The sequence below is a fragment of the Mesoplodon bidens genome (genome assembly GCF_964165515.1).
Source record: "Mesoplodon bidens genome assembly, chromosome: 7".
Classification (NCBI taxonomy): domain Eukaryota; kingdom Metazoa; phylum Chordata; class Mammalia; order Artiodactyla; family Ziphiidae; genus Mesoplodon; species Mesoplodon bidens.
In genome coordinates this window covers 29036193-29063339 of record NC_138164.1, presented here as the reverse complement: position 1 = coordinate 29063339, position 27147 = coordinate 29036193, and the positions used below count along the sequence as shown (strand labels likewise).

At 32.9% G+C, this 27147-nt stretch overlaps 1 protein-coding gene across 1 annotated transcript in view; it reads left to right on the top strand.

Annotated features, from left to right (window-relative positions):
- The window catches only part of DYNC2H1 (dynein cytoplasmic 2 heavy chain 1), a 376698-nt gene extending 350686 nt beyond the window's left edge, over positions 1–26012 (top strand). Inside the window, exons 87-89 of the mRNA XM_081241450.1 lie at positions 2592–2673; positions 15704–15820; positions 25560–26012. Coding sequence (XP_081097576.1) covers positions 2592–2673; positions 15704–15820; positions 25560–25718 — 358 coding nt within the window. The 3' untranslated portion in view covers positions 25719–26012. The remainder of the gene's footprint in view (positions 1–2591; positions 2674–15703; positions 15821–25559) is intronic.
- Positions 26013–27147: the final 1135 nt, after the last annotated feature.

Here is a 27147-nt window from a genome sequence, read left to right as displayed (position 1 = left end):
ACAATATATAAAGAGGCTCATACACCATGATAAAATGGGATTTATTACAGAGTCTCAAGGATGGCTCAACATTTGCAAATCAATTAATGTGATACACCACATTACCACAAGAAAAGGCACAAATCACATTATCATCTCAATAGATGCAGAAAAAGCATTTGACAAAATTCAACATCAATTCGTGATAAAAACTCTCATCAAAGTGGATATAGAGGGAGCATACCTCAACATAGTAAAGGTCATTTATGACAGACCTATAGCCAGCATCATACTCAGTGGTGAAAATGAAAGCCTTCTTCTAAATTCAGGAATACGACAAGGATGCCCACTCTCACTACTTCTATTTAACATATTATTTGAAGTCCTAGCCACAGTAATCAGACAAGAAAGAAATAAAAGGCATCCATATTAGAAGGGAAGAGTTAAAACTTTCACTATTTGCAGATGACATGATACTGTATATATAGAAAACCCTCAAGTCTCCACCCAAAACTATTAGAACTAATAAATGAATTCAGCAAAGTTGCAGGATACAAGATTAATATACAGAAATCTATTATGTTTCTATACAATAATAATGAGCTATCAAAAAGAGAAAGTCAAAAAAAATCATGTTTAAAGTCACATCAAAAAGAATACCTAGGAATAAAGTTAACCACGGAGGTGAAAGACCTATGCTCTGAAAAGTATAAAACATTGATGAAGGAAACTGAAGAAGATTCCAAACAATGGAAAGATACCTGTTGATCTTAGGATTTTGTTAAAATGACTATACTACCAAAAGCAATCTACAAATTTAATGCAGTCCCTATCAAAATATTCATGACACTTTTCATAGAACTAGAACAAATGATCCTAAAATTGAAATGGAACCACCAAAGACTCCAAATTGCCAAAGAAATCTTTTTTTTTTTTTTTTTCCTTTGGCCACACCACTCGGTATGCAGGATCTTACTTCCCTGACCAGGGATTGAACCCATGCCCCCTGCAGTGGAAGCACAGAGTCTTAACCATTGGACTGCCAGGGAAGTCCCTGCCAAAGCAATCTTGATAAAAAAGAACAAAGCTGGAGATTGGAGATATCATCCTTCTAGACTTCAGACTATTCTGCAAATCTACTGTAATCAAAACAGCATGGTACTGGCACAAAAACAGACACGTAGATCAATCGAACAGATTAGAGAGCCCAGAAATAAGCCCCACACCTATGATCAATTAATGCACAACAAAGGAGTCAAGAATATACAATGGAGAGAAGACAGTCTGTTCAATAAGTGGCACTGGGAAATCTGGGCATCTTCATATAAAACAATGAGATTAGAACATTACCTCACACCATATTTAAAACAAACCCAAAATGGATTAAACTTCTAAATGTTAGACATGAAACCATAAAACTCCTAGAAGAGAACATAGGCAGAACGCTCTTTGACATAAATTGTAGCAATAGTTTTTGGATGTCTCCTAAGGCAAAAGAAATAAAAGTAAAAATAAACAAATTGGACCTAAGAAAACTTAAAAGCTTTTGCACAACAAAGGAAACCATCAACAAAATTAAAATACAACCTAAGGAATTCGAGAAAATATTTGCAAATAATGCAGCTGACAAGGAGTTAATAACCAAAATATACAAACAGCTCATACAACTTAATATCAGAAGAAACAAACAACCCCATCATCCTGAAGCAATAGCAATAATGACTTCAAAACCCCCTTCACATGTGATTTATGTAAAAGCGTATTTCCCCCTTAAACCTTCTCCCCTCTTCCCATCCTGCTCACTCCACCCAAATCCAAGTGGTCCTACTATAAAGTCAGATGGAAAAACCCTGGTCTGTATCAGGAAGAAAAGAACTGCTAACACCACCTGCTATTAAAATTCTTTAATAGCACCCCCCCAAACAAGTTAAATAAAATTAAAAATGTAATTTCTCAATACACTAGCCACATTTAAAGTTCTCAATAGCCACATTTGGGTAGTGGCTGCCATTTTGGACTGAATGAAAATATATTTATCTCTGTAGACAATTCTGTTGGACAATGCTGACTAGGCTTCTTGGTGGGAAACAGTATTTGATGGTTAAGATCAAACTCTTTTTAAAAACAAATTTGGAATATCATATCATATATAGTCTATAATTTTTAAGAAGTTAGAATGCAATGAAAGAGACACTTCCAAAAACATACTGAAAAAAAAATAGTTTATTTTTAGTGCTTTGGGGGATATTCAATTGGTAGTACCTCAGGAGCATATTATAAATATCATATTTCAGTTTAGCTAGTAAACATTTATTGAGCCCCCATTATGTGCCTGCATTTGAGAATGATGGTCAAAACGGAGGATATAAAAATAAAAGACCCTATCCTCAAGATACCTACACAACCTTGAAGAGGAGACTGACATAACAAGTTAACTTTAACAACTTAGTGTGAAATCTAAGGTATTGTGCATAGCCTAAGATATCTGATTACTTGTACATTATAAATGTTTCAATTTTAAATAAATAGGAATGTGTATATCTTCTATAGCTATTCATATTTTAATTCCTGAAAATTATCTCTTTCTGACATTTGATGCTTTATTTTTACAGGGCTGTGGTCTGCTCTGTGGATAGCCTTAAATTTGTGGCCTCATGGAAAGGTCGACTGCAAGAAGCAAAGCTGCAAATTAAGGTATTAGAATAATTTTAGGTGCTTATCTGAGTCAAAAATTATGTAATTACCAACTGTGATAAAGAGATTTTGCTCCAATCTCAAAGTCACCTATCTCTATAGTGTAAGATCAGCAGAGATAGATTATATTACCTATGTGAAAAATCAAAGTAAGTTAAGATTTAACATGAAGCAACCTGTACAAGATACAACATGTTCTCATGCAAAAATAAGAATCTTAGGAATATAACATAGTATTTGAAAATATAACTTTGGTAAAAACTGATATAAATCTCGAAGTTCTGTTAGGTTACCTGTTCTAACATTCAAGTCAATAAATATTTTCTATACAATAAAGTATGTATAAAATGTGTGAAAAATTTAGACCAAATCTTGTCCTTAGGGAGTTTACAATTTGTGAGTATATTATTTCACTGTTAAAATCAAGCCAACTATGTTAAAAAAAATTGTCATCTTTTGCACTGTAAATTTTCCTAGCTAGCTTTTCTGCTAAAAATGCATTACTCTTGCAATAATAGATAATATAGATAACCATTCAAATATTAATAACAAAACTAATGAAATCCTTCCCCCAACAACTCCAACCTTCTTCCATGTCATTAGCATTCTCTACCATTCTTTCCCATTCTTGCACATAGAATTGCCCTCTTAACTTTTTTCCACTGCTAATATAAGATGCTGCATGTTGTAGTACAATTATCTCTATACATCTATGTTGGTCTGTCTTATGATACTGTAATGACATTGAAGATAAAGACTGTCTCATCCATCTTCAGATCCTCAGTATCTAGTTCAGTATATTACATATAATTAAAATAAATGTAAAACCATAGTTCTTTAACTTAGTTAACCTTAGGCAACTGACTTTTCAGAAGTTCTATTTATATAATTCTAGTTCTCAGGCCAACAATTTTCTTTTCATATCACTACTGCTTTCTAACATACTATATAATTTATTGATTATATTTGTTGTTTGTTGTCTGTCTTATTCTACTGGAATGTAAGTCCCATGAGAGTAGTCACTTTTTTTCCAGTTTTGTTGTATCTCAAATACCTCAAACAATACCTCGTACATAATAAGCGCTCCATTAAAACTTTGTTGAATTGTTGAGTTGAAGGCCAACAATAGGAGACACACTATAATAGGCATTATTAATATCAGCTGTAATGGTATAGTGTGCCACAAATTTGGTCATTAACAATAAGCTGGGTCTTTCTTTCTCTTTTGGCTCTATAGATTGCTATAAAATTCTGTTGAAGCTGAAGAAATTAGCAGGTTCTCTTTCATCCTTTGCATTTTATTTTAACCTTAGCCTCTAGCCCGTAAGAGCTACCTTAGCTATTATTGGTGCACATAAACTGTTGCCTAGCTGTTAAGGAGAGGGAGGGAACACATGATGTATAATACAGGAATCATGCAGTTTACCTGGTTGTGTGGTCTCTTAGCAGCTGTGAAGCACACACATAATATGGTAGTATCATTATTTAGGTATATTGATATAAAAAACAAGGGAAATGAGTTTTATTTTGTGTCAAGGTGTGTTCATATTTCCAGAACTATTTTGCTCCTGTTCTTACAAAATAGAAATAAAATTATTTACAACCAGAAAACCCCAAGCATATATGTTATGTTTTATAGACGGGGAAAAAAGGCTGGCAGTTAATAAAACAAGATTCTAATCTTAGTTCTCCAAAACAGAGCCATGTGACTTTTAAAAACAATTAATGAAGCAGTCTGAGCCTTTGTTGTCTCTTTTATCAATGGATATAAATAATAACTTCCTTGACATGTTATTATGAGGGTCTCTGGAAACCTATGTGTGTGTGTGTGTTTTATTATTTCTTTTAACTTGATTTGGATTAGGTTTCATTAGGCAATATTTATTTTTTAATTACAAACAAAAGTGTATTTTAATAAAAGTTCTCTGCTCTTATCCAGTAAAGCAGAATTCTTTCATTTGTCATTTGACATTCATGAAAGGTACTATATTATTAAAAACCAAAATATTCATTGGTCAATATATTCAGGAACATTATAAGTTTGATACAGTTATATCTTAACAACTTGAAGTTAAAAAAGCCATCCCTACACATGGGATTTGAGGTAATTCAACAGAATTTTTCCTCTCTTTGGCCCCTCATTCATGTGAGCTATAGAAGCACATTTCCTAATTTCTTACCTGCAGTTCCAGATATATTTATCAGATAAAAAGGTTTTGTAAGCCCCTCACTGTTTGCAGTTGGCAAAATCAACAAGTTAAATAATTCATTTAGGTTCCTTTTAATCAGATTTTTCAGCAAAAGGATTATTTTGCTAGGAGAATATTGGATTTGAATTATATTTGAATTTTACTGTCACTGAAGAATTTAATCTATTTTGAATATTTTTCAATCTCTACCACCCTAGACTGAATTAAACCAGAGAAATGTTCAAGCAAGGCTCTGGTTCCCACACCAATCAATATTTCAACCCCCTAGACCAGCTTAAAAGAACATGTATGTATACTGATTTTTTTAGATTCTGAACATGGCCCTCTAAAATTTCCTCACTACCATTATTGATTTATTATTTGTTAAACAGCAGTTGTGAAACTTAGTACTGGAAAATGTGTAAATCAAGCACCCATTCAGCTTGCATGCTAGATCTTGCCCAAGGCTGTGAAAGTTTTGCCCTGGCAAATCTGGGTAGCTTCCAGCTCCCTCCTTGACTGCTGATGCTGCCACACACAACAGGCAAAAACAAGTCTTTTACCTTGGCAAATCAGGCTTATAAAAAACATTTTAGTCTTGTTAATAATGCGTAATTCCCTAAGATACCTGAAAGCTGCTGCCCCTTTGGGACCTGGTAGAGTCATATAGCCACTTATGCTTGCCAGTTCATTTCGGCTGCTTCATGCCAGGCTAGAGGCTGCCCATATACCAAGTGGTTATTATGCTATTCATATTTCAGTTCCCTCCCTTGTAAAGCTTACCAGGAAATAGAAGTTAAAACAATGAAGAAATTAGACATTTAGACATGTGAAGGTTCATGAGGAGAATGGGTTCATCAGAATTGGGAGTTATGAGCTTTAGACGCATCCTCCCCAAATGAGTGTAAGTAGCTTATCAGTCCAGCAGTGGACAATCTACCAAAAAAAAAAAAATCCTTAAATAGTTCATTTTAAGACCTATATTTCTGATAGTTTTCATTTTAAAACTGGGCACTTATATAGTCATTATAAAGTAGAGATTGTTTTTAAATCATGGGGGAACTATAAGAGTGCTAGTAATATAATTTTCTCTAAAAGTTAATCTCTAAAATGCGTTGGTATGTGCAAACTAGTACGATATAAAACCAGTTCAACAAAAAATGATTCTTCTTAAGAACTTAAGTAACTACAGCAACCAGAGGTTTTAAATCTATTTGATATTCTTGTAGCATTAAATGCTTTGAGTGTCTTACTATGTTTTCACCAGTTTAAAGGACTTTTAATTCTTAGTTGACTATACTGTTTAGGTAGCCTTGCCAATTTAATGCTATCTTCTCATGCTCTGCAAATATAGCAGGAGGCTGAAAACTGGCTCAAATTTCCTGTTTTGAAAGTCTTTCTGCTACGAAACATTCTGACTTTACTTGACACTACTGAAAAAACGTCAGTGTGCTGGGATTACGTACTAAGTTCCATCAACGGTTCTAGTCCTTCCCCAGCTTTCAAAAACTTCTAAGAAACCTGTTTGTATTTCTTTCCCTAGCACGCTCTCCTTTCTTCAACCTATATCAAGCCACATATGTAATTTAAATTTTCTAGTAGTTACATTAAAAAAAGCAAAAGAAACAGATACAAATAATTTTAATATTATTTTATTTAACCTAATATATACAAAATATTGTTGTTTCAACATATAATAACTATTTTAAAATTATGAATGATATATTTTACTTTCCTTTTTATTGTATAAAATCCTTGAAATCCATCATATATTCCATATTTATGACACATCTCAATTCAGACTAGTAACATCTCAATGTTCAATAGCACATGTGGCCATGGCTACTGTATTGGATAGTAGCTCTAGACAGAGAAGGTAATTCCCTAGAGAAAATTTAAATATTCTCTGATCTTCAAGTTTTTTCCAATTTTTTGTAGTATTTTTCCTTATTAAACAATTTCAAACAGATACAGAAGGAGAGAGAATAGTAAAATGAATCTCCATATGCAAAGTTTTCAAGATTTAGAAACATTCCTTCTTTTTCTCTTTTTGATTGTCTTTGCTGAAGCAAATCCAGACATTTTTTTGTTTAGTCCACCATTTCTCAAATTTTTTTTCTTAAATAAACACAATATATTATCACACATACAAAAATTAACAATAATTCCTTGGCATCATTTAATACTCAGTCCGTAACAATATTTACCACTGTCTCAAAAAATACTCTTTTCCAATAGTTTGTTCAAATGAGAGTCAAGGTCCAGACGCTGTGTTTGGTTATTAAGTACCTTATGTCTTTTCACATCTAGATGGGGTTCCTCTTATTATTTCATACCACTGCTTGTTACAGAATCAAGGTTATTTCTTTTATAGAATGATCTACAGTTGATATTCATGTCTTGGCTTCCTTGTGTTATTATGTAACTTTTGTTCCTCTGTCCCTCGTTTCTTATAAAATGGAAGTTAGTTGTAGATGAAACAAATTTTTCTAAATCTGTTATTCCTTCTGCATTTATTAGCTGAAATTTTCTTCAAAGAAGCCTAATCAACTAGGTCTATGTGGTTACCTAGATACCATGGAATTTTATATAGAAAATAAAGGATAAATGCTTTTTTAAAAAAATTTAAACTAGATATATTCAGAATATGGTGTTGATACACTGTTTCCCACAGTGTTCAATAACATTTCTTCTTTGTTTTTAAGTATCAGTGTGAACTTCTTATATATTTAATGTGCTTCTGTAAATTGCATTTATTATTCTTTTTCATGTGCAGTATCCCTAGTCTTTGGCTTATGTGTAGAGCCTCATGTTGAACTCTGTATCTTATTTTTGGTAAAGTTTTATAGTGAAGCATAATATCATACAGTAAGTTGCACAAATCTTAAGAATACAACTTTATGAATTTTTAAATAAGCAAACAGACCTATGAAACTATTATGCAGATTAATTTTAATATTTTAGGACATTTTTTCCTCAAAACTTCTTTTTATAATTAAATGGACCTAACACATTCAGTACAAACTTTATTTTTCTTTCATTCTAAGAGATATACTTAGTATATCCCCCTAGATATTTGTCTACCCATTTTCCTTTCCTCCCTTTATATATTATATTGTATAATGTATTCTGATTTTAAACAGTTGAGAACTTCAGGTGAAGATGGCCCAGGGAGCTAATGATTCATCCTGTCTGCTCCAGATAGATATATAATGATAGAAAAAATATAAAAAGAGGAAACCACAGACATTAGTATTTCATTGCATCAGAAGCAGGACAAAGTAAAATTGTGACTAAGTCTGAAAGTACAGGTCTTGAGCTCCAAGTCCAGAAGTAGGAAGCAATGAACAGTATGGCCCCAACAGAGTGAAAGGAATTAGTTGTGCTATATGTGAAATGGAGACTGAAACAGGGGTCATTGCTTAAATCCAGGACTGAGATTAGGCTTTCCAGCTCTCCAATAAAAGGAGACTGAATAAAGTTATTGGCCTAAGGAAGCTGAAAGATAAAGGCATAGACTTAATATTAGATATTGAGCCACACTAACCACCAGATCAATAGCTTAGAACTGCAATATCCCCAACACCTGCAGAATAGAACCTCCAAACTGGCATTGTAAATTTTATAACTATGTAGATTTGGAAATGTCACTATATAGGTATGTGGGGGAAAAATAAAATACCCCTCAAGATGAACCTAGAAACCAAAATCCAAAATAAATGGGGAAAAAATCTAATCCTAGAAAAGAAAATGAGCAGAATCATTAGGTTAATCAACATCTGGTCATTTCATTTATTATTACTTTTGGGAAAATCTGATAAAAAATGTTAAGATATTTATTTTAGTTTCCTTAATCAGTTGTAAGAAGGAATAACTTTCACTAAAAAAATTATCAGAACTCACAGAATAGAAACCAGCAGAAATAATACAGTTATATGTAGGTGGATGTGAAAACCAATCAGTAGTCTTGGAGATGAAAAATATAATCTTTAAATGAAATATTGATAGATTAAATATATTCTACATTAGATACAATTGAAAAAGACATTAATTGGAAGTTAGTGCTAAGGAATTAACTCAGAACTGATCACAAATGTAAAGTGTTAAAAATATGAAAGAGATATTATCAGACATAGAGGATAGTTTAAGGCATTCTATCCTACTTGTAAAAGGATTTCTACTATAGAACATACAGAATGGCAGAGAAGCAAAATTTGAAAAATTAGTTGCAGGGATTTTCCAGAATTGGAAAATGGTAAGAGTTCTCAGGTGAAATGCACATACAGAGTACCAAAAAAAAAAAATAACTAAAAGTATATTCAAGTTCACACCTCATTACACTATAATGAAACTATACAATATCAGGGTTAAAGTGAAAAAATCTTAAAAGCTACCAGATAGAAAAGTCAGAGTTCCAACCAAAACAAAAATACAAAAAAAGAAAATAATAATAACATCAAATACATTACTTATCAGCTCACTAGATGCCAAAAGGCAATGGAGTGAGTAATATATTCAAATTGATGAGGAATAGTAATTGTTAACCTCACATTTTATTCCCATCTAAAATATCATTTGGTAATGAAAGCAATAAAAAGATATTTTCAGAAACCCACACACCACAAGGACTTACCACTCTCAGAAACTCAAAGAAGTATTAAAGCATGAAAAAGAAAAGCCAGAGAGAAAACAAAATATACCAAAAATAATAGTGAGCCCAAAAATTACAAAATAATTTAATTTTAGCATGTAATTTAAATTAAGGATTGACTGTAAAACATAACTTTTTATTATGTTTAAACTAAAACTAAAACTCTAAACAGTAATAATTAGATGAGAAATAACATGCTAAAATAAAATCCGTGTCATGTTCAGGAGAAGTACTGAATAACTAAGAATTCATTAGAAAATGTCACAGTTACTATTCAAAAGATATGGTTAAAAGCTTAAAATTAAATATGCAGTCCATTAGCAGAAAAGGAGAAAAATTAAACAAAAAGAAATAAAGAAGAAAACTATATATTAAATATACTGAAAATAATTTCAAATATATGACTGAAAACAATAAATATAATTTTTTAAAATTGAAGTATAGTTGAGTTACAATTTTGTGTTAGTTTCATGTATACAGCACAGTGATTCAGTTATATATTTTTTTCAGATTATTTTCCATTAGAGGATATTAGTGAATATAGTTCCCTGTGTTATAGAGTAAATCCTTGTTGCTTATCTATTTTATGTATAGTAGTTTGTATCTGTTAATCTTATATGCCTACTTTTTCTCTGCCTCCCTTTCCCCTTTGGTAAGTATAAGTTTGTTTTCTTTCTTTTTTTTTTTTTTTTTTTTTTTTTTCAGTACGTGGGCCTCTCACTGCTGTGGCCTCTCCCGTTGCGGAGAACAGTCTCCCAACGCGTAGGCTCAACGGCCATGGCTCACGGGCCCAGCCGCTCCATGGCATGTGGGATCCTCCTGGATTGGGGCACGAACCCGTGTCCCCTGCATCGGCAGGCAGACTCTCAACCACTGTGCCACCAGGGAAGCCCTTCTTTTTTTTTTTTTTAATTTATTTTTTATACAGCATGTTCTTATTAGTTATCTATTTTATACATATCAGTGTATATATGTCAATCCCAATTTCCCAGTTCATCCCACCACCAGCCACCCCCCCACTTTCCCCCCTTGGTGTCCATACGTTTGTTCTCTACATCTTTGTCTCTATTTCTGCCTTGCAAACTGGTTCACCTGTACCATTTTTCTAGATTCCACATATATGTGTTAATATACGATATTTGTTTTTCTCTTTCTGACTTCACTCTGTATGACAGTCTCTAGGTCCATCCACGTCTCTACAAATGACCCAATTTCGTTCCTTTTTATAGCTGAGTAATATTCCATCGTATATATGTACCACATCTTCTTTATCCATTTGTCTGTCAATGGGCATTTAGGTTGCTTCCATGACCTGGCTATTGTAAATAGTGCTGCAATGAGCATTGGGGTGCATGTATCTTTTTGAATTATGGTTTTCTCTGGGTATATGCCCAGTAATGGGATTGCTGGGTCATATGGTAATTCTATTTTTAGTTTTTTAAGGAACCTCCATACAGTTCTCCATAGTTGCTGTATCAATTTACATTCCCACCAACAGTGCAAGAGAGTCCCCTTTTCTCCACACCCTCTCCAGCATTTGTTATTTGTAGACTTTCTGATGATGCCCATTCTAACTGGGGTGAGGTGATACCTCATTGTAGTTTTGATTTGCATTTGTCTAATTAGTGATGCTAATTAGAGCATTTCATGTGCCTGTTGACCATCTGTATGTCTTCTTTGGAGAGATGTTCATATAGGCATAAGTTTGTTTTCTGTGTCTGTGAGTTTTTGTTTTGTATACAGATTCATTTGTATTATTTTTTAGATTCCATATATGTGATATCATAATATTTGTTTTTCTCTCTGACTTATTTCATTTAGTATATTCTTTAGGACCATCCAACTTGCTTCAAATCACAGTATTTCATTCTTTATATGGTTCAGTAATATCCCATTGTATATGTATACCACATCTTCTTAAGTCAGTCATCTGTTGATGGGCACTTGGGTTGTTTGCATATCTTGACTATATAGTTCTGCCATGAACATTGGGGTGCATGTATCTTTTCAAATTCGAGTTTTCATCTTTTCCATATATATGCCCAGGAGTGAGATTGCTGGATCATATGGTAACTTTATATTTAGTTTTTAAGGAATCTCCCATTCTTCACAGTGGCTGCACCAATTTACATTCCCACCAACAGTATAAGGGTTCCCTTTTCTCCACAACCTCTCCAGCATTTATTATTTGTAGACTTTTTGATGATAGCCATTCTGACAGGTGTGAGGTGATACCTCATTATAATTTTGACTTACATTTCTCTAAAATTAGTGATATTGAGTATCTTTTCATGTGCCTGTTGGCCATCTGAAAGTCATCTTTGGAGAAATGTCTATTTAAGTCTTCTGCCCATTTTTTGACTGGGTAGTTTGTTTTTTCAATATTGAGTTGTGTGAACTCTTTGTATATTTTGGATATTAACCCCTTGTTGGTACATTGTTTGCAAATACTTTCTCCCATTCCGTAGCTTATCTTTTCATTATGTGATGGTTTCCTTTGCTGTGCAAAGGAAACATTTAATTCACCGTTAAATCCGAGTTAAATTCAAGTTAAAATCAGAAGTGTTCAAGGAATTCAGCATTGTATATGAAATAAATTAATGGCTTTATTCCTGTTTTTAGTGAGCAAAATCACTACTGTTACTGTTGCTAACCCCTTTTGAGTCCCACCTCAAAGAATTGAATCAGATTGATCTTAAAAATAGCTTTTTCAAAATAGGTTGGGGTCATGGTAGTTAGTTTATTGGAATATATTTATGCAGTGTGGTTGGCCTGATACACACTGCCCCTTAATAAATGGTTTTGAAACTATAAACAGAACGAAATATGTGTGAGGGTTCTTTTTTGGAGTTTTTGTTGTCATTGTTGTTTTGTTTTTTAATTTTCTTACTTTTGCAACTGCCCCTCTGTTTCAGATGTTTTAATCAGAGGTTCAAGTGTGAATAACATTCAAGTACAGATTCTTTTCCTTTTGTTTTAATGATTTTATGCTGTTCCTATTCTGTTAAATTGAAAGCTATGCATTTATAAGCAAAATAAGAATAGTCAGAGGAAATGGTATTACAGCAAGAGATGCACATTTAGATGCCTTTCACTTAATTATTTGCTTTCAACTCAAATAGTATATTTGTACAGATGTCAAGAAGCAGCCTCAACAATGCTGTTCTTTTAAAATAATGTAAACAGACATAACCCCTATGGTTACCAAAGGGGAAAGAGGGAGAGAGAGATAAATTAGGAATTTAGGATTAACATATACACACTACTATGCATAAAATAGATGACCAACAAGGACCTACTGTATAGCACAGGGAGCTATACTCAATATTTTGTAATAACCTATAAGGGAAAAGAATCTGAAAAAAATAGATACATATGTATGTATAACTGAATTACATTGCTGTACACCTGAAATTAACACAATATTGTAAATCAACTATACTTCAATTAAAAAAAAGATTAAAGTAAAAAGAAGAGATCAGATGTTGATATAGTTAATATTTTCAAATGTCTCTCTTGTGGAAATAAAGAAAATACTGGAATTCAAAAAAATGTCTACTTGAAAAAATAAAATAAAATAATGTAAACAAATGAGCTCTGATCTCAGTAATTATTTCTTTGCATCCAAGGGATATGCGTCATGCACAATAAGGTACTAATGACTGAAATAGGCTTCTAACAAACTTTTAATAGAAAAATATGAAGTTTGCCCCATAAGTATATATGTTAAGTATAAATAGCATTTTAATATGGCTTATCATTTAAAGGAGGTGAAAAAGAGAGTGGAAGTACAGTATTGATCAAATTAGAAAGCATGCTCTAACACATCACCTAGCTCTTTGATGTATAAATGAAGTGATGGATAGACTCAGTTATCTAGGACAAATTTGGGAAGTACTTTGCAAAATCAAATATAAGCAAAAAATTTTTGATTGAAATTATTTAAATAATTTCCAATCAAACCTTATTTTGTCTTATTTAAATGGATACACTATATGAAACAATTCTAAATGTCTAGAAATTCGAATATGGATTAGATTAAATGAACAGTAATAGCTAATACTTATTGAGCACTTGCTGTATATCAGGCAATTTTCCAAGTATTTAAAATATAATGTTAGAGGGGATTTCTTATTTCCTGCTCCTGTCATTTTTTTCTGCGTGGAGGAATATTTACTAAGGTTCATACTCCTAGACGCTCTCTGCCTTCTACCTGACTCCTTCCTTTCCAGGAAAGGTATCAGATAAAGGTGTTTATCTGACTGTGAGTTTGAGTCAAACCCAGGGCTGAATACTGTGCCTTCCTGTGCTTTTCTTTTGGGTGTACACATTCTGCTCTGCCCCTTCAAGGCAGTCTCTGCACCTGGTGCAGCTGGCTCCTTAGCTTAGTACTGTCATAACTAGAAGTTAAGCCTTCCAAATTCTTGTATTTAGTGTTGATATTAGCAAGTCCATTTGCCTGGAGACCTGTTATATCCTCCAAACTATCTTTTTCAGTAATAAAGGTAATATTTTGGGCCTACCTGCTTTTTCACCTTCCATTGATTCAGAATTCCAGATGGAACAAGGGTACCATTTGTTGATACTACTCCAATCCCTGATATATTATCATTTTATTATATAAACAACAGGGTATTGCTTTTTGAAGTTCTTATGTTTTCATTTTTTTTACTTTACATTCCAAAGTAGGGGAATGATAGAGGGTATAGAGAGAAAAGGACAGATTTAGAAGATTTTATTGGAAGTGACTGGACTTGATAATTGATGTCATGTGGGCAGTTCAGGAGAAGGAACCAAGAATGTCTCCCAGGTGTCTGATTAAGCAACTACATGGTCAGTAGTGCCAATTACTGAAATAGGCTCCAGAGAATAGTATTTCTCACCCCTCCTACCCCCTGGTTAGAAGAGGAAAATGATGAGTTTATATCTGTGTATGCATATTACATAGTCAAATTGTGACACTATCAGTGGGGACTACTTTTACGAATTTCTATAAAGACCAATTGAGTGCAAAACTCAATGAAATTTCTAGAAGAGGCCTTAGAAGAATTATCTTGCAGAGATTTTCTAGCACTGAAATTACCAAGTACTCTTTAAATTTTAATTTACATTTCTTCAAAGCAATACTTCAGCAACCCTGAAGTGGCCTGTATAACATCACATTAGTGGTATAGTAGAAAGAATATTGAACTTAGGAATTCAATAATTCTATTTTTATCCCAGCTCTTTCACTGACAAACAAGTTGCTTATCTTTTCATGGTAAAGAACCCTACTATAAATTTAGCTAATCAGAACTATTTGTCAAGGCATACTCTACTAGTTCCTCCTCGTCCCTAAACCATTCTCTAGTTATAACTGAAAATGATTTCAACACTTCCAACTTAAAGTGTTCCCTTGACTCTAAAATTATATAGTATGTCAACTTAAAAGGTACTATACAATATTTATAAGATTGTTTACATTTTCTATCAAGTTTAAATTCTGGGACTATAGATGGGTGTCTGAATGCAAAATGCAGACTCTACGTTTGTTGCCTTTAGATAAACTCAGGGTAGATTAACACTACAGAAATGAAAAGAGTGAACACTTTTAAAGAAGAAATATGAAACTAATATTACCAAAATAATTATATTTTCATTTTCATAATTTTATAAATTTACACTAAGGTTAATTTAGAGTAAGAGATTAACTCTTTCTCCTTTTTTATTCTTCTTTCAGCTCTGCCTGACATGTCAAGAATTTTTTCATTAACCTTTCCAAATTTTGTTCTGTTCTTTAGAAAATGATGTTGGAATTCCAAGCGGGGAGCACATGTTCTTTTTCTCTAGTATGCTTTTCTTTCCCCTTCCTGGAAAAAGAGTAACTTTTTGGCTTTTGTCATTATATGTCTATTAATCTAATGCCAAGGCATATGCAATTATATAACTGATGACATTTGTAAGTCTTTTTTTTCCCAAAATATTTGCTAAAATTGAGGCTTCAGCCTAAAGGGAGCTCACAGTGAACATTGGTTCAGGTCTTCACCTTCATTATTCTCAAACAAAATACCGTGATCTTTGTTTTCACATTGTTTGGAATGAATAGTCACAATGGAAATTGTTGCCTTTCTTCTGAAGATACACTATATAGTAACTCCTGCCGTTTCAGCCTTTAATACATATTTTAATGGTTTATATGTTTCTATGACAGATCAGTGGCTTATTACTGGAAGGATGCAGTTTTGATGGAAATCGACTTTCTGAAAATCAGCATGATTCTCCTAGTGTATCATCAGTTCTGCCTTGTTTTATGGGCTGGATTCCACAGGTAATACATTTTTAACAGGAACAAGTTTTAATGTAATCAATTTATTTTTAGATTTTATCTTTTCAATAAGATATAATTGGCCTATGAATTTTTCATTTACTTTCTAATCTTACCTGCATTTGAACAAATTTACAGTCAAAATATTGTGTCCTTTATAATTTTTAAGATGTACAGGACATTTTAAAAGCTTCATTTTGTTATGGAAAGAATAACATTTTAGTTTTTAATTTCTAAATAAGTTATAGTCTAATAAGAAAAAAGCCTTAAATGGTAATCTGAACTACCACATATTGTGTTCCTATTATTTTCAGCAGTGTGATAAATGTTTTATATACTTTACCTTACATACTTTTCTGAGTAGCCCTGCAAGGTAGATAGTATTATTCCTATTTTCAAATGAGGAAATGTGTGTTCACATAAGTTAAATGACTTCCCTGTAGCTTGGCATGCAGAAATCGAAAGCATCAAGATGTTAATACACATCTAATACCATGTCACTATCTGCTGATTGGCAGATGAAGAAAACTGTATTGACAAAAGCTTATTTGGTTAACATTTTCCCTTTTAAAACCTTAATTTTTAAAAAATAAATTTATTTATTTTTGGCTGCATTGGGTCTTCGTTGCTGCACACGGGCTTTTCTCTAGTTGTGTCGAGTGGGGGCTACTCTTCATTGCGGTGCACAGGCTTCTCATTGCAGTGGCTTCTCTTGTTGTGGAGCACGGGCTCTAGGCACGCAGGTTTCAGTAGTTGTGGCACGTGGGCTCTAGAGCGCAGGCTCAGTAGTTGTGACGCACGGGCATAGCTGCTCCACGGCATGTGGAATCTTCCCAGACCAGGGCTCGAACCCGTGTCCCCTGCATTGGCAGGCGGATTCTTAACCACTGCACCATCAGGGAAGTACAAAACCTTCAGTGTTTGAAAGAACTTTCAACAATGGAACTTGAGGGATATTTGCCTTTAAAATAAGATGTAGTTGTAGATGAAACACATAACTTTTACTAAATGTAAGTAAGAATACATGTGAATAAACTTTAAAGTTTTGATTCTGTATCTAATCACCAACAAACTATTTCATATACTGCTTACTACAAGAAAAATGAGTTTTGTAGTTGTGAAATACTTCATTGAATTTTCCAATTATTATAATTCTTTTTGTAAAATAGAAAAATCCAAAGCATCAGAATATTTATTTTAAAATAAAAACTAATAAAGCTATAATTAACAGTTATTTCTCAGAGAGCTATAAGAGCATCCTCTGACCTAAAGGAACATACATTTCTGTGAAACTCGCCATTTCTACCCCTCATATAAGCTTCATTTTCTCTAGTAGTAGAGTGACAGTGAAGGGAGAAGAAGTTGAAATCATCTTTATTTTATTTCTCTCTGGCTATTGATTCATGTAAGAAATTTGTATGTCAAAAAGTTGGTAAATTATGGATTACACACATTAGGTGTGTGGGCCAGATCGAAAGTTCTATACAGAAGTTAAGGTTAAAATTTGCTGAGGGTTATAACCATAATATATAAAGTTGTATATGATGACAGAGGTGAATTCAAATGAATCCAAATTATGAGAAGTGTTACTTCTCTGGCAAACAAAATTAAAAGCCATATAATGACCTTGATGGGGGGGGAAGGTAGGACATGTATAAAATGATTCACTTAAGGAGAAACCCCAGCAATAAAAATAGAGCATGGAGAATGAGTAGGCATAAATGCAAAAGAGAGTGACCTAGAGCAATACCCACATAATTGACCACAAACTGAATGCAAATCAGGAATGCAATGTGGTTATGAACAGAAGCCAATCTGTTAACTGGGTTGTATGAAAAGCAACATAACATTATAAGTCTTGGAATTTATCCCTCCACCATATTTTACTTTGAGTATCATTTCTATCCAGTTTTGTTTACCACACTTTAAAAAATCAAGATTGGAAAAGCTAAAAGTAATTTAATTTGAAAAATATCTCATGTAAAGAGAGGTAAAATGAAGTGGAATATTTAGCCAATAAAAGAGATGGCTGAAAAATAATATGAATTTATTATTTTTATAAAAGAGATCTCCCCAAAGGCTTTTGCACTTTTTCCTGCCATGTAATGGAAGGATTTAAGACAGTTCCCCACCTCTTTTTTCCCCCTCCTTCCTTTACAGTGAGCATCTTCCTTCCATATAATCTTACTGCTTTGACTGCCTCTCCTAGATCAGCTAAGAAGGAGAGCATATGAGGTATATTGCTAAATGTTTCAGGACATGAAATTTTGGAGTCCAGCAGTCTAAATGCCACTCCCAGCTCCCAAATTTATGAGCTGGGTGATTTGGGGCAAATTGCCTAATCTCATTGAGCCAGTTTCCTCATTTGAAAGTGGAGATAATGATGTTTCTATAGGACCATGTTGAGGGATAAATAAGGTCCTGTGTCTGTGAAGTACCTAGCAGGGCATCATACACGGTAAGTCTAATTTATCCTGATGCCAACACTTTTAAATGTTTTTTATAATAGTATAATAATTAACTTATTTCATATGGTGCTTTATAGTGTACTAAGTGCTTTCAATTATCATTAGATAATTAAGTTCCTATGTACCATATTCTGAACCCTGGGATAATAAAAATAAACAAATCTCTTCCATCAGAGTCTTCTGTTGAGTAGAGGAGCAAACGGGTAAAGAAACTATTACAGTTCAGAGTTACAGAAGTACAATTATGGAGGTTTACATGAAGTGCTTTGGCAAATGAAGGAGACCTCAGCTCTATCTTGTATAAGCAGATGAGGGAAAGTCAGATGACCTCACAGGGAGAGGAAGCAGCTTCTCAGGACTGTAGTCACAGTAGAAGTAAGAAAAATTCAAGGACAAATTCAAAAGTGGTAGGGGCAAGGCATTCCATATAGAAGGGGAAGTATATTTAAATGCATGGAGATACGAAAAGAATTTAGGTTACTTTGGGAACTGAAAGTATAGTATATCTGGAATGTACTGGAATGGTTCAAATGAAGAGTGGTAGGGGATGTGGTCAGAAAGGAAGACTAAGACCAAGTGCAACAAGCCATGAAGCCATGCCAAGGAGTTTAGACTATCTTATGATCATAGAAAGCCATTGAGAGCTTAGAACACGTGTGTTGTAAGATCAGATCTGTAGTTTTAGAAAAACAGTCTAGCACTGAGAGAATTGAGGATTGGCATAGGGTGAAATACAGTCACACTTACCTTTCATTGCAGTCCTCTGAGTATGGTAGAGTAGTTTTTCTCTCTGTTTTGTTGAGGAAGAAACCATGAATCTGGTAAATAGAGTGATTTGTTATGGGTCCCCCAGTAGTAGCACTAGTGTTTGAACAATAGCAATGAGCATTTATTTGTATTGATTATGTGCCAAGCACTGTACAAACTGTTTAGAATACAAGATATTTAGGCCTTCCAAAAACATTTGAAATAGGAATTATCATCTCCATTGTAATCTAAGAAAATGGAAGTTTAAAATATTGTATAACTTGACCAAGATAAAGATAACATAGTTAATAGGCAAGCAACTAAGTTTCAAATCCAGGTTATCTCTCTTAAATCTTAGGCCTAATACTGAGCCAAGCTAACAGTATAAACCAGAGTTTGGAAAACTACAGGCAACAGGCCAAATCCAGTATGCTGCCTGTTTTTGTACAGCCCACAGTCATGTGAGCATGAATGACTTTTACATTTTTAAATAGATGAAAAACTTAGAAGGATAGTACAGGGTTGGCCAAAAAGTTCGTTCGGGTTTTCCTGTAAGATGTTACAGAAAAACCCGAACGAACTTTTTGGCCAGCCAATATTTTATGACGTGAAAATTATCTGAAATTCAAATTCCAGTGTCCATAAAGAAAGTTTTGTTTGGAAAACAGCTATGTCCATTTATGTAGATGCTTTCAGAATACTACAGCAGAGTTGAGGATATAGTTGTATCCAAGACCATATAGCCCATAAAATATTTACTATCTGACTTCTTACAGAAAAGTTTGCTGACTCTGTATAAACTATCAAACTCTTCAACTTCTGCTTGAGTTAAGCACTATTTTTGTTCAAGAAATCATTTTTTTAGGGCAACTATAGCTGTTTTTAATAAGTTTTACAGAATTTGGTGGGGGGCATCAGTATTTTAATGCATTCTTACCAAGAGGGAAGGAACCAGCATAAAATCGAAGGAAGCATCAACATCAATTTATATAAACAAGTAAAAAGAATTACTTTTGCCACTTACTCTTACAGCTACTTTATTGCAGAAAGTTCAGAATCCTTTGATAAGCTTAGAATAAATAATGGAGTTCAGAACTTTGGTGACTAATTCCTTTTAGGCCAGAAGAAGGTTTTTCCACAAATTATTTTGAAAATATTATCTGACCCGTAAAAGTCCTGAATAGCTTTATTTCAGCAGAAACATGCCGGACAACTCAGACACTAGGAGGTACGTAGAACCTACATTTTTTTAAAGAGCATTTTAGGTTGCAGAAGACTGAAGAACTTTGAGATTTTTTTAATATGTGGTAATACTTAATAAAGGATATGAACAACAAATTCTAAGGCTTTTATTGAGGGGAGGGGGAGGTTTACCATTGCTTCTATTATAAATGTAATGTACTTTGCCAGTTAACAAAATTAGAATTATGAATGCTCAAAAATTAAAAGGAAGTAAAATGCTGGTGCTAATGTTTTCCTAGTGTGTCTGTTTACCATTATCTATGTGCAGGAAGTTAATATACCTACACTCACACTGTTCATTTATGTGTTCATTCATTCATGATGCAGACTCTTAAGGTTCTTCAAGTTCCAGTTCAGTTCTAGGGGTTAAATTAATATAGGTACAATAAGATTTCCCTAGAGAATTTTACCCAAAAAAGCATTTACTTTCTCCAAAGAACTTCCTAAAAAGTGTTTGACACTACATTATTCCATAATGGTTCTCTGAAAAATTGTTCAGTAAACAGATTTAAATTTGGAAATTCATGATGTATTTGAGGATATTAAAAACTCTAAGAACTCCCCAAATTTACTTAACACGCAACCCTGTTCATGCACCTACACCCCACCCTCCATCTGGATCTATGTTCCACATAACATAGTTTGGGAAACACTACTTTATGAGGTAGATCAGTCTTAGATAATGTCCTGTTCTGACATTCCACAGGAAGTCAGTTTGCCTTTGTTCTATTTTTCCAATAAAGAGTGTTACTTCGGGTTTATCAGCCCCACAGTAACATAGAAACCCTGGACCAGCCTGAACCCCTCAGGCCTACACCTTCCAACAGTTGCCACAACTGACAGTACAACTTCAGAAACAATTTCATTCTCAGGGAAATTCTGACTATATAATGAGATCATTCTCAGGGAAATTCTGACTATATAATGATTACACAGGCCACTCACAGTAACAGTCTTTTCTTTACGTTAAAGTATTTTCACCATATATATGAAATGATATATGCTGAAAACTCTGCCTTGTATACACTCTGGTTTAAATATAATAAATATTTAATTAATGTCTTTTCTATGTGACAGTTTTTTTTCTTAAGAACTTACTATGAGAGCAATGTTGTTAGCATTGTATTATTGAAAACTAGAGGGAAGTATTTCTCTACCAAACTAGAGTAGCTAGACATTCTTGACAGAAGAAAGTCTTTCAAAATATTCACTGTTGGCAAGTTGTTTTGTTTCCTGTTTTGAGATAGTTATTTTTTCCAGGGTTGCTTAACTAATAATGCCACTTTTACATACATGAAACCTCTGATGTCCTAACATCTTCTTTTCTAAAAAAAAGTAACTGTTCACTGACTTGGTTCATAAACATTCAGAAAGCATATGTTAGAATAAGTTAGTTGGACTTTATGCATAAATATATTTCTGATGAGAAAAATATTTTGGTTTGCCCTCGTGTGTTTTATTATAATGAAATTTGAGTTGATATCATCAAATAGTTAACATAATTAACCTGGATAATTTGGGGCTTTTTTGTTTTCTGGTATTATTTTATTTTGTTATTTTCTTTGGTTTGATGGCTAAGTGATACCAAATATCAACATTTGCCTTTGTAAATGTCTTCTTTCACATATTAGCATATTGCCTTCTATTTGTAGTACACGTATACTTTTAAGCCACTTTCCCTGGGGCATGGGCATGAGCATGAGTAATCATAATATATAGATTTTTAATTATTTAATTTTAATAATGTCAAACTAATTTGTTTACATATAATATGAATTATTTGAAGTTTCCTAATATATCTCTTCTTTGCATTAACTGAGCACTTAGTGTATTTATTAGTAGTTATTAATAAAATTTTAGTTTCATCCAAATATTTCAGCCCAGCAGGGTCTATGCTTTGTCTGTTAAGATAAACATATTAAAGAGGGAAATGTGGCAAAATAATTTAATTCAGTTAAACATTATAAAGTTTCTGTCTGCATAAGGTATTGTGTTAAGTGTGAGAATGCCCAAGTACTTAGCTCTATTACTTTGATCATTTATTTATTAGTGACATAAGGGCAAGTCCATTTAACTTTTTTTACAGGAGATTGTAACATTTACTGTTTATGAGATTTTAAGCAATGACAAGTAAAATTTTAAGAAGCAACTGTGGTACTTCGCTTTTAAAACACTATACGTTTTGCTGGAAAGATTTGTACCCTCACTTTAAAACAAACAAAAAGCCTACAACCAAAAGCAAGTTTGGAAGGGTTTGGAAATATATACAAAAACTGGTAAATTGATAGTGAATATGCAAAGAATCAACTTTGCATTACTCTTAAATTCCTAATTTAAAGAGAAAATTGCTTGGCATTAAAATGAAGAGATATAAAGAAAATCTTCTGAATAGAAAGGAATAGCATTATAAAACATTTCAATGTGGTGTTTTCATCTTTGACCATAGAAGTTATGGGAAAGAAAGCAAATATAGTGTGGCAGAGGAAGATAATTTAAGACCTTTCCTAGGATTATAGACATTCATAGGTTCAGATCATTTCAGTTCAACAAATATGTAATGTTTGTCTGCTCTTTGCTGAAGAATTTAAAGGCAATACCAAAAGAAAGCCTACACTAGGTTATTAATTTTTGGAATGGCTAAGGAGTTATGAAAATTACAGGAATTTTTGAATACTAAAGCTTTGCCATGTAAACAGAATTGGAGAAGAGGGAAGAGATTAGGCCGTGACTAATAATTGTTGAAAATTCTCTTTACTCCAAACTCTGTATTTTTCTGAGGCCCAACTCAGGATTCATTTTCTCCATTAATCCTTGTTAGGTTAACATATCCCAGAGTAGTAGTTTATTTTGATTTTCTTTAAAATACTCATTTTGCCAAAAATTATATTCTAAATATTTGATGTGTATGTTGTTTCTTAAACTAAATTTTAAGCTTCAAAGAAGATTATTATTTTCTCTATTTGGATATATATTGAAATGCTTTGCTTTTATAATTCTAGTACAATATTAGCACATAAATGCTGTTAAATGAATGGATGAGCAACTGACAGAATCATCATTACAAACATAGAGGAAAATTAGAAACATTCAGAGCAGACAGTCTTCTTATCTATTTGGGTAATGATTCTTCATAAAGAATGAATTTTCTCATATGTCAATCAGGTTACAATTTAGGAATTTTAGAAATGAATGAGTTTTCAAAGGGACTTAACTGTTTTATATCAAGGGCTTAGAAAAGTTAGAATATTATTTTCGTGTTGGCGGGGTAGAGAAAAGGATTGGAAAAGACAATCAAAATTCCATATAATGCCCAGTTAGACTTAAAAATAGAATGCTTTAAATTTCTTCATGAAGGAAAAAATATTTTTATTTCTCTCTATCCTAGCACCATCCATGACCTGTAGTAGATGGTAAAAAGCTGGGACTTTTTTTTCTAATTGATTTGAGAATTAGTAGGAATTAAAGACAAGTTATGCATATGTAGTCCTTATGTGAATAAATCATGCTTTGTATTTGAACTCCTTAATAATACATCATTGGATTCACCCAACATCCCATTAGGTGGACCAGTGTTGTTTATGTTCCTTTTATGATAGGGAAACAGATGCTCAGAGAGTAATCTACTCTCTAGGGTCAGGAGCTCCTAAACAAGCTAATGCCAATTTTTTTTTTTTTTTCAATTGTACTACCTATGGCAACTTTGCCACTTGCTTAACTACGTTACCATGATAAATTCTTCATGGGTTTCTGATTTGTCACTTGTAAAATTCTAGAATGAGTCTAACTTTTCTCTTAAGTTTCATTCTACCTCTAAAAACGAATCCATTAGTTGAATAAAATTATATAAATTCAATAAAAACATGAATCCTAAATTTGAATTGGAATTACTATTATGAACTTCTGATGTTTTTCTTTAAAAAAATACATATTTCTAAGCTTCAGTCACCTGAAAAATCCTAGAAGGAGAATGATAGATCATTCCTAGCACCCAGATTATGATCTCTAGTACCATTTCTCATTAAAGGAACCAAGGATCCTCAGAGTAATGACTAATTTTTGATTTCTGGGACAGCAAATATACAAGATGAACTTACAATATCTTTACATACTAGAAGGTAAGAAAGCTACTGAAGACTACTAGGGACATATCAAAACAAAAACAAAAACCCTCAGGAGCCAGCCTAATGAGTTCCCACTGCACAAAGATTGACATTTTGAACACCAATAAGATAGTAATTGCATTGCATTGAAGCACATTGAACATGTTTAAATCCACCAGTTCATAATGATACTTAAAAAAATAGAGGGTGCTCATTGATCACCTTTACAGTATGCTAGGGAACAAATCCATTATTTTAAAAGCATGTAAATAAAGGGAAACTAGATAGCATTTATTCCAGCCTTTCCTATATGAACTGTACCTCATGGTAATCAAATGATTGATAACTGGAAGTTCCTCTTTATAGATTTGTTTCTGCCTGGAAATGAAGGGATGTAGAATTAGATTATCATTTTGTAATCTTAAATATAAATAATGATCATCAATGGCTCCTAATAGCTAAAAAGGGAGACACCCAGACTTTATATGCCTCTTGATTGAAGTATACACTACTACCTATGCAGTGTTTTTACCAGAAATTGAATCTGAATCTGAACTTACCTCCAGACCCACTTTACAAGAATACAGGGAACAGAAGAACATGACACTATGGGAATGTAGCCAACAAAAGTCAGAATGTGGGAAACTCTTTGGTATAGTTCTTTAGCAAACAAATTACGAGGAATAAAGGAGAAAAAATAAATTTAGGAGAATTAGGAGACATAACAAACCTCAAAGTGTGGGCTCTATTTGAATTGTGGTTCTTACAAAAAATATCTTTTAAAAATTGTGGGATAATGGCATAATGGGTATAAGATGATATTAAGGAATTATTGTTAATATTTTTATGTGATATAGTATTTTGATTATATTTTTATATTTGATTTATAGACATATATTTAAATACTTATAGATGAAATTTTATAATGTGTAGGATTTGATTCAAAATGCTCTATTATTTGGGGCTGGGAGAGGTTACAAATGAAATACAGTTGGCCATGAGCTGATAATTGTTGCTGTTGAATGATGTGGTTTATCCTAGTCTTTATTTAAAACATTTCATAATAAAATGTTAAATATATTTTATTATTTGGGAAGATTTTGTGTTTGTATTTGGTTATCTAATGATCTGTTGCAACACAGTATATTGCTGTATTTTAAAACAAAATTAATTCTTTTTAAACAGGGCGCATATGGTCCATATTCCCCTGATGAGTGCATATCTTTGCCTGTTTACACAAGTGCTGAAAGGGATCGTGTGGTGATCAATATCGACATTCCATGTGGGGGCAGCCAAGATCAGTGGATTCAGTGTGGAGCAGCTCTATTTCTCAAAAATCAGTAGAACCTAATGACAATAAAAGCTGTCTTAGCCAAAAGAAACATTTATTATTTAAGCTTTAAATAAAATATGTGGTCAGTCCACATTTGAAGTGTTAGTTCAAAATATTAGCATGTAGTTGTCCTGTGTTGTTTATGTCATTGTGTTTTTATTTTAAGGGGTAATGACAGCACCCTGTACCTTTTAAAGTAATAACTTAATGGAGTCAATGTTAAAATAGCATATTCCCTATATAATATTAAGTATTTCTGTGAGGCAGTTCACTTTTCTAGTGGCTCAAAAATTTAATGTTTTAGCTAAGAGTTTTTAAATAGTGTATTTAAGGAATCAGTAATAAATATTTTGGCTATTATTTCTGTATCATCATTATTTAATAAAATATAAGATATTATTAACGTTTCATTCTTCCATGGTTTTATATATATATATACATATATGTATATATATAATGTCTTTAAACATTGAAGGAAGTATTATATTTTAGTTAAAATATACAGTATCTCAAAGTAATGCAAAAGAAATGGGAAATAATAGCACAGAAACTAGGATAAGAATTTTACAAATAGAATAATTAAATGATGAAAAGGTTATAATTTCTCATGGGTATGGCTTTCCCATGTGTTTCTATGAAACAGTAAAATTCTACGATGGCTGAAAGCTTAAATAAACAGCTAGAAAAGGGAAAAGCAGGGAGGAGTATTCAGGGAAGGTGTTTGTGGGCAATTTCTGGAAATGTCACACATCATTTATGTTTATATTCCATTAGAGAGAACTTAATCACATGGCTACACCTAATTTCTAGGGTGGTGGGAAATAGAGCCTAGCTGGGTGCTCATAGAAGGTAAGACTAGAGAGGCTAGCTAGCTCTCCTTGCCACATCCCCATGCAGAGGGGAAAGCTCATTCCTCAAATGCCTCCAGGACAAAGGCATAAAATGACTGAAAACTAGTAAAGACACGTATGGCCTTTAATTGGTCTTCTGACTCCAAACCTTGTGCTTGTGAATTATAGTACTTACAGAAAATAACATGATCCAGACATTAGCCAGATCCCAGTAATACAAGGATGAATAACATACTGTCTCTGGTCTTGAGAGATTTAAGAGCTGATAAGACAGTGAAAGGTAAAAATAATATCACTGTAAATTCTGTGATATTAATATCGCTATACAAGCTTTCTTTTGGTTACTATTTTTTTATTGAGTATATAATACATAAAAAGAAAAATATATATATAGAAAAGAATTACAGTACAGTGAAATCCATTATATGGCACACCAGCAAAGGGCTATAGAATTCCAGAGGATGGTGTAACTAATTCTACTTGCTATATGCGTTGTTTAATCAAAGCTTGGCTAATTAACTTTTTCTTTCTTTCTCTTTCTTTTTTTTTTTTTTCTTGGAAAACTTACTTTGAAAATTTGTTACAAAGG